This window comes from Ochotona curzoniae, unplaced genomic scaffold (genome assembly GCF_017591425.1).
Source record: "Ochotona curzoniae isolate NIBS_2020 unplaced genomic scaffold, NIBS_Ocur_1.0 scaffold_1037, whole genome shotgun sequence".
Taxonomy (NCBI): domain Eukaryota; kingdom Metazoa; phylum Chordata; class Mammalia; order Lagomorpha; family Ochotonidae; genus Ochotona; species Ochotona curzoniae.
This window is the reverse complement of record NW_024467083.1, coordinates 30,690,876-30,705,166: the sequence shown is the minus strand read 5'-3', so window position 1 is coordinate 30,705,166 and position 14,291 is coordinate 30,690,876. Positions and strand designations below refer to the sequence as shown.

The following is a 14,291-nucleotide window of genomic DNA, read 5'->3' as shown; positions in this document are numbered from 1 at the left end:
ACCTACATGGCTACAAAGGAACCTAGGCAGTTGCCTACAGCTGCGGTAAAGGCACTTTTTGTTTTAAGATTTTTTTTTAATTGGAAAGTCAGATTTACAGAGAGAAAGAGAGAAATATAAGGGAAGCCTTTTGTGGGTCATGACTTTTTTTTTTTTACTTTTATTATTATTTGTTTTATGATACACTACTATAGGCCCTGGGATTTTTCTTACTCCTTCCCCAAATTCCCTCCTCCCCACTGAGTTTCCTTATTTTTTTTTAAGATTTTTTAAAAAGATTTATTTTATTTATTGGAAAGTCAAATATACAGAGAGGAGAAAACAGAGAGGAAGATCTTCCATCCAATGGTTCACTCCCCAAGTGACCACAATGGCCAGTGCTGTGCTGATCCGGAGCCAGGAGCCAGGAGCCAGGAACTTCCTCCAGGTCTCCCACGCGGGTACAGGGTCCCAAGACTTTGTGTCATTCTCAACTGCTTTCCCAGGCCACAGGCAGGGAGCTGGCCGGGAAGTGGAGCTGCAAGGATTAGAACTGACGCCCATATGGGATCTTGGTGTGGTCAAGGAGAAGACTTTAACCACTAGGCCATTGCACCAAGCCTGGGTTTTGTTTTGTTTTTTAATCCAGTCTACTTATCTATGACTTTTGATTGATGAGTTTAATCCATTTACATTCAGGGTTAATAGGAATAGATGGTAATTTGGTCCTGTCATTTTAGTAATTGGTTGTTCATTAATTTAGTCTTCTGTTGTTATTTTACTGGAATGTTCTTTGCATTTGCCTTTGGTTTTGGTGGGTGTTATTCCTGTTCCTTGTCAAGAGAATATCTTTTAAGTATCCTTTGTAAGTCAGATTGGAAGAGGCATATTCTTTTAACTTTTTTTTACTGTGGAAGAATTTTATTTCATTTTCAAACAAAAAGGAGGACCTGGCACAATGGCCTAGTACCTAAAATCCTTGTCTTGCACACTCTGGGATCCAATATGGGTGCCAGTTCAAATTCTGTCAACTCCACTTCCTTTCTAGCTCCCTACCTGTGGCCTGGGAAAGCAGTCGAGGACGGTCCAAAGCCTTGGGACCCTGCACCCAAGTGGGAGACCTGGAGGAAGTTCTTGGCTTCTGGCTTCAGATGGGCTTAGCTCCGGCCATTGCAGTCACTTGGGGAGTGAACCATCGGATGGAAGATTTTTCTGTCTCTCCTCCTCTCTGTATATCTGACTTTGTGATAAAAATAAAAAAACAAAGAATCTGGAATGTTGCTCCATTCTCTTCTGGCCTGTAGAGTTTCCTGTGAGAGGTCACCTGTGAATTTAACTGACATTCCTTTATATGTCAACTGATTTTTTTTTCACATGCACATTTAAGGATCTTTTCTTTATGTCCGATTGGAGAGAGCTTGATTATTATGTGTCATAGTGAAGATCACTTTTGGTCAACCTTTTTGGAGTTCTGTGCCTCTCCTAGACGTTGTTCCTAATTCTTTCTCTAGATTAGGGAAATTTTCCCTTATTATTTCATTGAATACAACTTCAATCCCAGTTTCTCTTTCTGTACCTTCTGGGACTCACGTAACTGTTATATTTGGCCTTTTAATAGTGTCTCTTAATTCTTGAATACTTTTTTTTTTTTTTTGGCCTGATCCAGCTCTGCTTCCAGCTTTTTGTTTGTTTCCCCCTGGTGACAGGAAATATCTTCCAATGCTGAGATTCTTTCTGCTTCATTCATCTCTTTGGGACACTCTCTACTGTACTTTTCATTTGCTCCACTGTATTCTTCATTTTTGATGTATCAGCTTTCATTTGATTCATTTCCTATGTGACATATTCCTTAAATTTCTTGAACTCCTGTATTACATGCTTCTTATTGTTTATAAGAAGCTTTATAACGGGCCCGGCGGCGTGGCCTAGCTGCTAAAGTCCTCACCTTGAACGTGCCGGGATCCCATACGGGCTCTGGTTCTAATCCCAGCAGCTCCACTTCCCATCCAGCTCCCTGCTTGTGGCCTGGGAAAGCAGTCGAGGATGACGCAAAGCTTTGGGACCCTGCACCCATGTGGGATACCCAGAAGAAGTTCCTGGATCCTGGCTTCGGATCGGCATAGCACCGGCCGTTGCACTTACTAGAGGAGTGAATCATCGGACGCAAGATCTTCCTCTCTGTCTCTCCTCCTCTCTGTATATCTGACTTTCCAATAAATAAACAAATCTTAAGAAAAAAAAGAAGCTTTGTAACAAGCATTTTGAATTCTGTATCTCCCATTTTCTCGATGTATTCCTCAGTTAACTCTGAGGTTGGCAAAGGCTTTTGCTTCTTTGCAGGGGAGTCTTCAGTAATATTCATTGTGCCTTTGTCTCCTCTTTTGCTCTTGATTATTGTACTTCTGGTTAGCAGATTCTTCTCCTTGGGGCAGGTTTCTAAGCTGTGTCACCCACAGGTCTACAGTTCAATTTTACTGATTGCAGTTGGTATATTGCTCTTTGTTTGTAGTTACTTGTGCCACTCCCTCCAGCAAGTTCCAGGTCTGGGTTCCTTTGTTAGATTTCCACCATGGTCTCCATAGCCCCAGCTCCTAACTTACCTCTCTCTACCTGCTGTGATTCCGAACCGAGGCTGCACCATTGTCTATACAAACTTTCTCCCACTTGCAGTTGGAGCAGGTCCTAGGACTAGGGACACACCAGGAATTCTATAGAGCTAGGTTGTTGGTGGTGCTGATCTTTCGAGAACCTGTTTGCCGTTAGGTCTGGGGGCCACATGGACCTCAGTGCCAATTTGACCACTACAATGCCAAAGTTGGTATTATTTTCCTGTGGGACCAGTGCAATACACTGAGTTCAGTGAGTTCACTCCCAGCTCAGCACCTATTTAGCTCACTGTTGTCCCTGCAGTCTTTTAAGTTTTTGCCACCCTGCACAAAATAGTGTCTAATGTGCCAGTACTAGAGTTCTTGATCTGCTGGCCCTCAGGTCCAAGGGCTACCTACACGTGTCTTGGGTAGGACCTGTAGGATGCCACATTGTTGTACTTCACTGAGCCAGAAATGAATTCACTCACTCTCAGTTAAATGCATGTGCAGTCCAGTCCCATAGCCTTTGTCTCCTTACACAAAATGGGGCCCTATATGGCTCTATGGGGTAGACTGGGCTGTGAAAAATCACTCTGTTCCCACACTGCCCCTCTGGGACCTGACACTCTGTCTACTCCTGGTCAAATCAAACAGACCAGCGGGATGGGTAGTTCTTTCTCTGGGTTCACCTCCTGAGCTCCCAGTGAATGTCCCTTCCCAACTTGTTGCTGGTGGAGTTCTGGCTGCTGGTTCAGATTGCCACTTGCTGAATGCCACTGGGGTGTTGGTAACTACAACACCACACCGTTGTGTCAGCTGCTTTCCTGTGTCTGTCAGTCTCCAGGTGCCCCTCTGCTGTTGTTCTGTCCTCTCTTATTTCCTGGACTGTGCCCTCTCTGCTTCACACTGGCTAATGTTTCTCTGTCTGTTCAAATGTGTCCTTACCCTATTCTGCCATCTTGATTCTATTTTTTTTTAATTTTTATTTTTATTGGAAAGTGGGATATGCAGAGAGGAGAGACAAAAACGGTCTTCCATCAGTTGTTTCATTTCCCAGATGGCCGCAACAGCCAGAGCTGTGCTGATCAAAAGCCAGAAGCCAGGAGCCTCTTCCGGGTCTCCCCCATGGGTACAGTGTCCCAAGGCTTTGAGCCATCCTCAAATGCTTTCCCAGGCCACAAGCAGGGAGCTGGATGGGAAGCAGGGCCACCAGGACACAAACCAGTGCCCATATGGGATCTGATCACATGAAACACAAGGACTTTAGCTTTTAGGCTACACTTGGTGCCCTCTTTCCTTTTTTACTTTGAAAGTTATAGACGGATTTTCCATCCACTGGCTCACTGCCGCATTCCACAAATGGTTGATGCAAAGGCAGGAGCCAGGAGCTTCCCTGGATATCCCGTGTGGGTGTAGCGGCCCAAGGACCCCCAGCCACCCTCCACTGCCCTTAACTCATTCAGGCTGCAAGCAAGGAGTTGGATCAAAAACAGAAATGGAGTAGCCAGGACTTTTTTTTTTTTTTTGAAGGATTTCTTTTTATTGCAAAGTCAGATATAGAGGAGAGACAGAAAGATCTTCCATCTGCTAATCCACTTCCCAAGTGGTCACAATGTTCGGAGCTGAATCAATCCAAAGCCAGGACTACCCAGAGTTTCTGGGTCTCCCATGTGGGTGCAGGGTCCCAAGGCTTTGGGCCGTCTTTGACAGTTTTCCTAGGCCACAAGCAGGGAGTTGGATTGGTAGTGGGGCAGCCGGGATTAGACCCAGTACCCATATGGTATCCCAGTGCACATGCTAGATGATGACTTTAGCGACTAGACTATTGTGCTAGGCCTGTATAGTTTTTTTCCTTGGAATATCTTCTCTACCCCCATCCCTATATAAACAACTTAATGAACTCTGAAAAAATGGTGTCTCATTCCTACCTTGCATTTGTTAGGGGGCTTTTCAGTCTCAGAGTTTACATCCTATTCTGATGGGTTCCGCTACAGCCCAGGACATTTTCGCTTGTCTAAATCAACCTGTGCTCTATTAGCCCTTCCCCTTGGGTGGAGGGACCTAATGTATTTTGAATTCTAAGAAATTCGTGCTTAACTCCAACTTACAGTGCAATACATGGATGAAACATAGGGCTTAATCTTCATTAAACTCCCTATTTGATTGATCCTTACCTTGGTGGGTATTCAGTAAATGGTTTGGGGGTATGGAAGGCCAAGGGAGGCTAACATCCAACCCATCCCTCTCTGCTTCAGTTCCCTCTGATGATGTCACTCTTTGTCCTACAATGAGTTCAGTTCTGTCAGGTTCCCCACTCCAGACAACGACCCTCTCTCCCAAAAGGAACACAGAACACTCAGTGATTGCACTATCTTTTATTCCTAGGATGGACAGAGGTGTCCACGATCACATCCTGGGCCCCTGATTCCAATGTGTCAAGGCTTGCAGCCCCTCACATAGTTGGAGTAAGGGTGCTTAGGGAGGGTCACCGGGCAGGTGGTCAAGGTCCCTTTCAAGGAGATACACCATAAAGATGACATTGTCCCAGGGAGGGAGGGCAGGGTGGTCTGGTCTGACCAACTCAAAGCCCATGTAGCTGAAGGCCCGCAACAGGGCTCCTGTAAAGGAAGAAAACATCATTAGTATACTCTCAGTGTGTGAAACTCCCCACTAACCAGCTCCAGTCTAGCTTCTTCCTGTACCCCAGGCATTCAGATTTGAGCCTGAGGGAAGCAGACCTAGATCGAAACCTCTGTGTAGCACATGCTTCAAGTTCAACTTGGGATCTTCGGTTTTAACATTTGTAAAAATGGGAATCGAGAGCTTCTTCACAGACTGTTTTAACATCAAATGTGTTGTCTATAAAGTGCGAAGCACAATGACAGAGCAGTAAACTCTGAGATAGTGTCTATTAAGAATGATTGTTACTCATGCTTTGTCCTGAATCCAACAGAAACTTAAGGGAAGGAGGCTATAGTTTCTATCCATGCGCCAATCATCTGCGTAATATGTCACTATCCTGACCTCATACTACACTTTCACATTACACTGTAGGTGCTTGATGCACTCCGACCTCATTCCTGACATGGGTTTTGTGACATCTCACCCAGGCTCCTCCGTCTGACTTGACCCTCCCTGCAGGACCTTCCTGCCAGTTCAGGTATGACTTCATGGAGAAGAAATCTAGGTGCCCTGATTTTCTTTTTGAGAGAGAAGAAAATCCCTAAGTGTCCTAAAAAAGTAGGAGTAAGAGGGACTCCTGCGAAGGGAAGGGAGCCACTATCCGCCAAAGCACCAACAGCCAGAAACGACAGCAGGTCACCACCTCTGTCCTGCCGGTTGATTGGGAAGTTCACAAACACGGAGTCCACATTGGTCTTCTCCTCCACGTACTCCAGAGTTGCCGACAAACTAGGGGCGGGAGAGGAAAACACTTTGAGTGGAAGGTTCAGTCAGCTCAGAATGCATGGAGATTCCCACTTGCCCACCCCTCAAGCCAGGGAAAGCTGCTGAACTAGCCTAGGTAAACACTGGTGACACTGAGGAGAAAGGGGCTAATTCTGCTGAGGTCAACACTCCCCGTTATCTGGGTGGGCAAAGTCCTGGGAGCTCTCATCTCTTCCACCTCACCCTGAATGGCTCCAGCTCCTGTATCAGCCTCTCCCACTCAGGGCAACTTGAAATGCTCCACCTCCTCTACCTTCCCCACACTTGCCCATCCGGGCCTCAGCTACCTTTCTCTGTTGCCTTGGTCCAAAGCCTGGTATGGGATATCCAGGAAGAGTCGGTGATCACAGAGAAGGCCGTGCCAGTGGGCAGAGGTCTGAGGGGTGAGGCGGAAATGGAAGTCTAATTGTACTTGATCCTGGTGGAGCAGGGGGTCAGTTGTAAGCACTGTCAGGTTCCCAGCCTGAAAAGAGGGAAAAGGAGAATGATGACATTTGTCCCTCCTGCCCACCCAGCCATGGGACCTGAGCTTCAGCTCTCTGGGTGAGAATCCTTGTCTGTAGCCCAAGTGGCTTTTACATGTGAGCTTTGACATCTCGTCTACAACTCCCATGATTTGCTTTCCCTCTTCGGCGAGGTGCCATTCCACGAGCCAGGGCGTTACCCTGTCACGGCACAGGCTCACAATCCACTTACTGAGTACAGTTCTTGAAGCTGGTCGTGGTCTTGTCCCTGCTCAGTGCGCCTGCTCCCCTGGAGACCCGCTCGGGACTCAGGAGCACTGGAGGCAGCAGCGGGGCCGCAGTGTCAAGTCCTCCTCTTCCTTATAGGTGATGCTGGTGGAGAGAGAGAGAGAGACCCAAGTCGGTGGAACCCAGAGTCCGAGCTGGGGAGAGATGTAGAACCCCTAGGCCCCAGCTCTGTGTTTTTTATTGGCCAGTCTGTTCCCTCTCCCCACCCCAGCCAGCTTTCCACTCTATCTGGCCATTGTCATTTCTTGCCCCTTGGAAAGTTCTTTAGATTTTTTTTTTTTTTCTGATGAGTTTTCATAGGCAAGAACCAATAGAGATGAAAGCAAGTACCTTTTACAACACCAAGGCAGCATCTTCTCCCGGAGGGTGATCCGGTATTTGTAACAGTAAAGGTAGTAGGCGTATGGTGACCAGAACGGGTAGAGGTAGTTCCGTGTTCGTCCCCTCTTGATATAAGAGAGGGAGTAGAGAGAGGGGCGCAGCCTGTTGCAAGGCAGTTTCTCTGTTCAGTGCCTCCCTGCGGCAAAGTGAGGTTCAGAGCTGGGCGTCAGGGGATCAAGCAGTCTGGCCCCATTGTGACTTGGTGGGGGCACTGTGACATCACCCAGGTGTCACACGTGTGTCACTTCAGCTTACCCCTCTGCTGCTCACCTGCCCCGCCCTACTTGGTAACCGAGGCTCAGAATCAACCAGTGGCTATGAGACTTTCAAACTTCTAGTTGACAAATAGCCCTGCTTGATCAGTTTTTGTGCCCATCTACTCAGGCCCTTCTTCTGGGACACACTTCCCCCTAAACTCCAGCCCCTAAAAAGATGGTGTTAGACACTGTCGGAGGTTGCCAGGGCTTTGACTGACCCAACATTGACTTGATAAGTCGTTTCCCATTCCAATCCAATGTTTTTTCTCGTTATCCCTCCTCTGAAAACTTCAGGAGTGCTACAGATTGTAGAACTTCTCCACTCCCTTGTAGGACAGGAATTACAAACTAAATATTGCCAGGGACCTGGACCATTAATAGGAATGAGTGGGTCTGTAGGTGGCGCTGTAACAAAATGGAAAGCACGCACTTGTCTAAAGGAAGCTACACACAAGTAACACGTAGGAATGCCTACTCAAGGATGCTGGATGCTGTCACTGTCCAACAGAAAGGAAGAAATGATAAAGACAGGGTGTGTGGGACATTCCTTTAGCTTTTAAGAAACATACCAACTACTAACAAAAATTTAAATGATGGGGAAAAAAGTAACACTTGTGAACACAATTTGGTTCAGGAGTTTGAGACCTCTGCATATTTATTTACATTCAAAGAGTATTGACTGAGGGCTTCTATGAGCAAGGCACTTCCTATGGGGATGCATCAGGGGACAGAACAAAGAGCTTGGCCCTTTTAAAGGCCAGAGGGAAAAACCTAGAAGAGATGTGATTCATGTGCGTAAGCCAAAATACACTTCCCTGGGAGAGAAAGAGGAGTGTGATGGGACACAGCAAGATGGCTGCATGTCAAACACCTGAGAAGAGGAGATGGTGACTAGGCCATGGTGTGGGGAAAGGATCATTCTCCTGAGAAGCAAAAGCCTGAAGTGGGAATTGTATCCCGTGTCTTGAGGACACAGCAAGGAGGCCACTATGGGTAGAGAGTGTTTGGGAAAAAGAGCCAATGGGATTGGCCCATATAGGGCCTGATAGGTCATTATATGCTTTTCTTCTTTCCCTCTGAGTAAAGGGAATATTATTCCAAGGTTTTGGGTAGAACAGTCACATGATTTGAACTGATTCTGGCTGCTAGGTTATAAACAATAATTAAGGGAGATATACTGGAAGAAGACTGCATTCAGCCAGAACACAGACATGAGACTGCCCAAGCCCGCTGAAATCTTGGCCACACCTTCAAGTGTCTGGCACAACCATTGCCTAGTCATTTCTCAGCTGGTTGAGAAACCACCAAAGGGGACTGTTGCTGTCCCACAGAGTTGGACTTGGTGCACGGAGCTGATAATAACACGCGTGGACTACTGACTGATGGTCAATAGCAGAAGTTTATTAACAGCACCAGACTTTTAAAGGAAGGTTGTCAAGTAGGCCTCCAGGAAGGAGGAGCTTAAGCCATTTACATCTCAACAGCAAGGTACAGTTCCCCAAAACACAGCTAGTTCCCCTAGCAAGTTCTTTATCTAAACCTGTGAACCAGGTTGTATCCTGCTCACTCATCTCTTTACCCATTGCTCCTGGTGCCTTCAGGGGAGATTCGGCTTGCTATTGTTTCCCACAATAGCAAAGATTCTGAATGTCCTTCTAGAGGGGACCATCTTGTCCTGCAGGTTCCTGCCCAGACAAGGAGGGGTCAGGGAACACTTAAAATCCCAAGGTCCTTCTTCATACCTGAGGTGTCTCTCCCTCTGTCCTTTCAAGAAGCACCCCACCTTCCGGCTCTCCCTCGGGAGGCACTTTCCTCTTCCCTCTTCTTTCTACATCCATGTGGTCACTTTGTGAATAAAGCTTCCCTGTCTGCAACTGAGTTCCAGGTTTTTATTTCTATCCTAAGCTGAGGAAAGAATCCACTGAGCTTTTCTGGTATATGTAGTTTAGATACTAATTTGAAATGCAGTTACAAAGAGGGAGAGATTTTTCATCTGTCAGTTACCCGACAAAGGACCACAAGGGCCCAATGCGAGGTCAGGTGAAACCAAAGAACCTGTCACAACAACCATCGGGTCTCTCACGTAGGCAGGAGGGACCACTTGAACCGTCTTCTCTTTTGCTGGGTGCATTAGCAGGAAGCTGGATCTGAAGTGGAACACCTGGGACTTCCCTCACCAGCACCCAGCATTGCAACTCCAGTCTTAAAAGATATTTTCTTATTCCAGGGTGGAGCTCTGGAGGTGGTGGCCAGTGGTTGGATGCTGCAGTAGTTTAAAGCTAGAACCCATAGGTGTTCCTGAAATGGAGGGAGAGAGGGGGAGTTAAGCAGAGGTTAAGAACTGACAGGATGATGTTTCCAGCGGTGGAGATGGGAAAGGCTGCAGGCAGGGCAGCCCAGAGGGACAGAGATCAGTCTGGTGAGAGACATGTCATTAGCCTTGAGAGTACCAGGGGCACACGGGTTTGGAAGTCTAGAATAGCGACAGAAAGTTCCTGCGGCGTACAGGTCAAGCGGGTGGAAGTACGAGAAGGAAAGCGGAGAGCAGCGTCCTCCTTCCCTCAGTCTCCAGTTAGGCTGGAACATCAGAAGCGACAACCAGAACGGAGCTGAAGCCCTTGTTTTATTTATTTATTTCCTCCTCTCAACACTCCCACTCTATAGAGCAAGAGGAAGACGGCGCCTTTACCGGCGTCGGTCCCCCTCACGTTCCTCAGGCTGTGTGAGCAGCCACGGGCGGCGGCCGGACGCCCATGGGGGGAACACGGCTCAGGCGCGCCGCGGGCAGCCGCCGCGGGGTCCTCGCCGCTGCGCGCGCCGCCCGGCTCCTTCCTCCCGCAGCTCGCCCGGCCCCGGCGCCTGGGAGCATGGCGGCGGCGATCGCGGGCCCCGGCCGGGCTCTGCTGCGGGCAGGCGCCGAGCGGCTGTTCGGAACAGGGGCCTGGGATCTACTGCGGCCGCCCCTGCAAGGGGGCCTGAAGCGCGACCTGAGCCTTTCTCACAGTCGGGTGAGAGTCGGGACTGCTGGTGGGGGGCTTGCCCCTAGCGGGCTGTGGACGCCTGAGCACCGGGTCGGGACCGGGTCGGGGTCGGGCGGGGCGCGGAGGGCACTGGGCACGGGTGTCCTCTGGCCCGGTCCGGCTGACCGTCGCCTTCCTGGCCGCCACAGGGCACGGTGATCGTGGAGCGCTGGTGGAAGGTGCCGCTGGCTGGGGAGGGTCGGAAGCCGCGCCTGCACCGGCGGCACCGAATCTACAAGCTGGTGGAGGACACGAAGCACCGGCCCAAGGAGAACCTGGAGCTCATCCTCACGCAGTCTGTGGAGGGTAAGGCCCAGGCTGCCGTTCCTGCTCTCCAGGCCCTCCTGGCTGGCATCACCTGCCCTTCTACCTCACCTTGGGGTTTTGCTTTCTGTGTTTTTGAAAACATCAACCTGATCTGTGTAAAAAAAAAAAGCCAGGAAAAGTCCTTTGGTTGTAATTTTCTGGTCTCCAGCCTAACAACTGTTACAGCCAAACTGAACTGTACTAGCTTGTTTGCCAGAGAGAGAACAGTCCTCACTTTGCAGGGAACATTCCTGTTTCTTTTTCTTTTTTTTTGTATTTGAGAGGCAGATGTACAGAGAGAAGGAGAGACAGGTCTTTGATCGCTGGTTTCTACTAGTTTATCCCCGAAAAGGCTGCAATGCTGGAGCTGAGCAGAGAGATTCAAAGCCTGGAGCCAGGAGCTTCTTCCTTGTCTCCCACGCAGGTGCAGGGTTCGAAGGACTTGAGCTATCTTCCGCTGCTTTGCCAAGCTGCAGCTAATGGGAAAGTGGAGCAGCCAGGACACAAACTTGCAGCTAATATGGGGTATTGATGCTTCAAGAGGGACGATTAGGTAGTTGAGCCATCATGGTGGCTGGGGAAGATGCTAGAAGTTCCTTGAAGCCCTAAGGACACTAATGAACAGTGACTTAAGTGTTGTTCCCAATGAACAGGAGTTAACATCTCCTTTAGAAAGGCCAAGCACTCTTAGAACACAGGCGGGAAGTTTCTCTTTGGGGATCCCTAGGTGGTTCTGATCTGTGCTTCTTCCCCCCGGCAGAACTTGGGGTCCGGGGTGATGTGATCTCCGTGAAGAAATCCGTCGGCCGGAATCGACTCCTTGCTCAGGGACTGGCAGTGTACGCCTCTCCGGAGAACAAGAAGCTTTTCGAAGAGGAGAAATTGGTGAGCTCCAAGGAGGGACAGAAGAATCGTGCTTGAAGGCTTTCTGTAGCTCCTTCCTTCTCTTTGATAATGGCTTTGGAAAGCAGAGGAGGGAATGAAAGAGCAAGAGTCCACAAGCCTTGTGTCTGAGAGCTTGGGAAGAGTGTGACGTCACTGAACATGGGTTTGTTTTCCCTTTTACTTGTTTTCATCTTTCCCTTTTCTAGCTAAGACAAGAAGGAAAGTTGGAGAAGATCCAGACCAAGGCAGGCGAGGCGGTAAGTAGGAACAGAAGTCTTGCCGTCTTACATGGGTCAGCAGTTTTTTTTTTATATATATATATAAGATTAATTTATGTTTTTATTGTAAAGACAGATATGCCGAAAGGAGGAGAGACAGAGGAAGATCTTCCATCTGCTGATTTTACTCCCTAAGTGGCTATAATGGCCTTAGCTGAACCAATCTGAAACCAGGAGCCCAGAGCCTCCTCTGGGTCTTCCACATGGGTGCAGGGTCCCAAGGCTTTGGGCTGTCCTTGAGCTTCTTTCCCAGGCCACAAGCAGGGAGCTGGATGGGAAGTGGAGCTGCCGAGGTTAGAACCAGCATCCATGCGGCCCGACATGGTGGCCTAGCGGCTAAAGTCCTCGCCTTGAATGCGCCGGGAAATTTTCAGCACTTTAATGTAGGAAACAGAGCAGCCCAGCTGAATGGAGGACTTAGGGAGTGTAAGGACACAGCTTGGCTGGAGCAGGCCTTGGGGCAAGCCTTGTACAGCTTCTACAATGTTTAGGTAATGGGTTTCTGTTTCATTGTGGAAGCTGAGAACTATTAATGGGATATAAGACAAGATTGAAGGACCAAAAGTATTGTATAAAAACAGTTTGCAAAAGTCATTCCAAACTGGCATTGCTTGTTTCTCCTTGGGGACAGCAGCAGGGGACATTCCCTACAGTGGGTTGCTAAAATACCTTTACAAAATGAGAATACTTTTAAGATCCATGTGTATGAAGAGTCTTCCCCCACCCCAAGAAACTAATGAAAACTGCATATTATACAAAAAACATGTGTGAATATGAAAATTCTTTGGCACCAAAAAATGAACTTCTTAAAGAACCTTCTCCTGGGCCTTGGACGACAGGGATACTCTGTCCTTCCCGTTGGCCCTCCTGCCTGCCTGCCTGAGCCGTGAGGCAGGACTTACGCCTTTGTCCTGCACTCTTGGATCTTGCAACTTCTGTGAGCGTGTGTCCTGTCTTCACTCCAGCCCTAACCCAGCCGCTGTTTATAACTGCTTTCAGACGGTGAAGTTTCTGAGGACCTGTCACCTGGAGGTGGGGATGAAGAATAATGTCAAGTGGGAGCTGAACCCTGAAATAGTTGCCCGCCATTTCCTCAAGAACGTGAGTTCCTAGTGTTCCTTAGCACCCCAGCACTCCTGGGTGGAAGAGGCCCAGGAGTGACCTCTGTGTTAGGAAAGGGTGTCCTCACCCCACAGTTAGGGAAGGCATTCTGGGATAGTTTGTTGTGGCTAGGGACTGAGGAAGGTCATGTAGGGTTTTGTTTGTATGTTTTAAGATTTATTTGGGGGTCAGCAGGTGGAAGACGAATGGAGAAAGGTGGTGGTTTCCATTAATTTGCTCTCAAGGAAGAAAAACCTAGGGACATGTAACTCACTGGGGAGGATTGTTTCCTTGTGGTAAATGATTTGAGTATTAAGTCCTGTTTCTCTTGTGAACCTCCCTTTCTGAGAAATGATGACTGAATTTCTCTGCTATCGCCTGTGAGGGTGCCTGTCCCACTTCTGCCCTCCCACTCACCCATGGGGTCATCCAGAGTAAACTGTTCTATTCATCCTCCAGGAAATCCTAGAACCCTTCTTTATTGAGGTTGTCTAGAGTAGCAGCCGTGAAAACAGTTCTCTTTGAATTGTTGATTTGTTTTGACAGCTTGGTGTTGTGGTTGCCCCTCATGCGTTAAAGCTACCGGAAGAACCCATCACTCGGTGGGGCGAGTACTGGTGTGAGGTGACGGTGAGTGTTTCGCGGACTCTCCTTTTTCTGACCCAGGTTGGAAAGCTGGGTTTGGGTGCTGTTGGCTTTTAACTGTCTATCTGAGAATTCCCGTTTGTGTGCATGTGTGTGTGTGTTTGTGTATTTAGGTCAATGGGCTTGACACTGTGAAAGTGCCCATGTCTGTGGTAAACTTTGAGAAGCCCAAGACCAAAAGATACAAGTACTGGCTGGCCCAGCAAGCTGCTAAGGCTGTGACGTCCCCCGGCAACCAGATGTGAACCAGCTCTCGTTCCAAGACAGCAAGGCCAGCTCAGAGGAGCAGGGCTACATAGCTGGACCAGTATGCTGATCTTACTCCCAGCTCTAACCCAATGTGGAATTCAGGAGGCTATACAGAGAAATCAGACTAAACCACATACACATCTTGAATTCTCCACATTGTCATTTCCGTCCTTGGCTGGCATCACACCCGGCCTTCCTGGGGCAGTGCTGCTCAGGAAGTACCAGGCTGGAGACTGGACCAGGTGGGTACCTGGAAGCTGGAGGGAACCGTCCAGATTCTGCTCTTCCTCCGTTGGAGTTTATTGGGACAAGTGGAGGAGTAAGCTGTTGGAACTGCCCCTCGACTCAGTTCTTCATTCGAGCATCTGCATCTCAAGCAGAAATAAAGAGGTGTGTTCTCTTT

General features: G+C 48.5%; 2 protein-coding genes across 3 annotated transcripts; one reads left to right on the top strand and one right to left on the bottom strand.

Moving 5' to 3' along the window:
• Positions 1 to 4,929: 4,929 nt before the first annotated feature.
• OAZ3 (ornithine decarboxylase antizyme 3) lies at positions 4,930 to 9,242 on the bottom strand. Its single transcript, XM_040999066.1, is given in 7 exon segments — positions 4,930 to 5,185; positions 5,893 to 5,978; positions 6,302 to 6,477; positions 6,711 to 6,788; positions 6,790 to 6,850; positions 7,097 to 7,268; positions 9,188 to 9,242. Coding segments are annotated over 7 exon segments (771 nt in total). The 3' UTR covers positions 4,930 to 5,042.
• Positions 9,243 to 10,267: 1,025 nt separating this feature from the next.
• Positions 10,268 to 14,291, top strand: MRPL9 (mitochondrial ribosomal protein L9). 2 transcript variants are annotated; one of them, XM_040998808.1, is made up of 7 exons: positions 10,268 to 10,412; positions 10,574 to 10,730; positions 11,491 to 11,615; positions 11,822 to 11,872; positions 12,893 to 12,994; positions 13,541 to 13,624; positions 13,753 to 14,291. In XM_040998808.1, the coding sequence occupies exons 1-7, from the start codon at positions 10,272 to 10,274 to the stop codon at positions 13,882 to 13,884; spliced, it is 792 nt and encodes a 263-aa protein (XP_040854742.1). In that variant the 5' UTR covers positions 10,268 to 10,271; the 3' UTR covers positions 13,885 to 14,291. The 2 variants fall into 2 exon arrangements, with proteins under 2 accessions (XP_040854742.1, XP_040854743.1); XM_040998809.1 differs by lacking the exon at positions 12,893 to 12,994.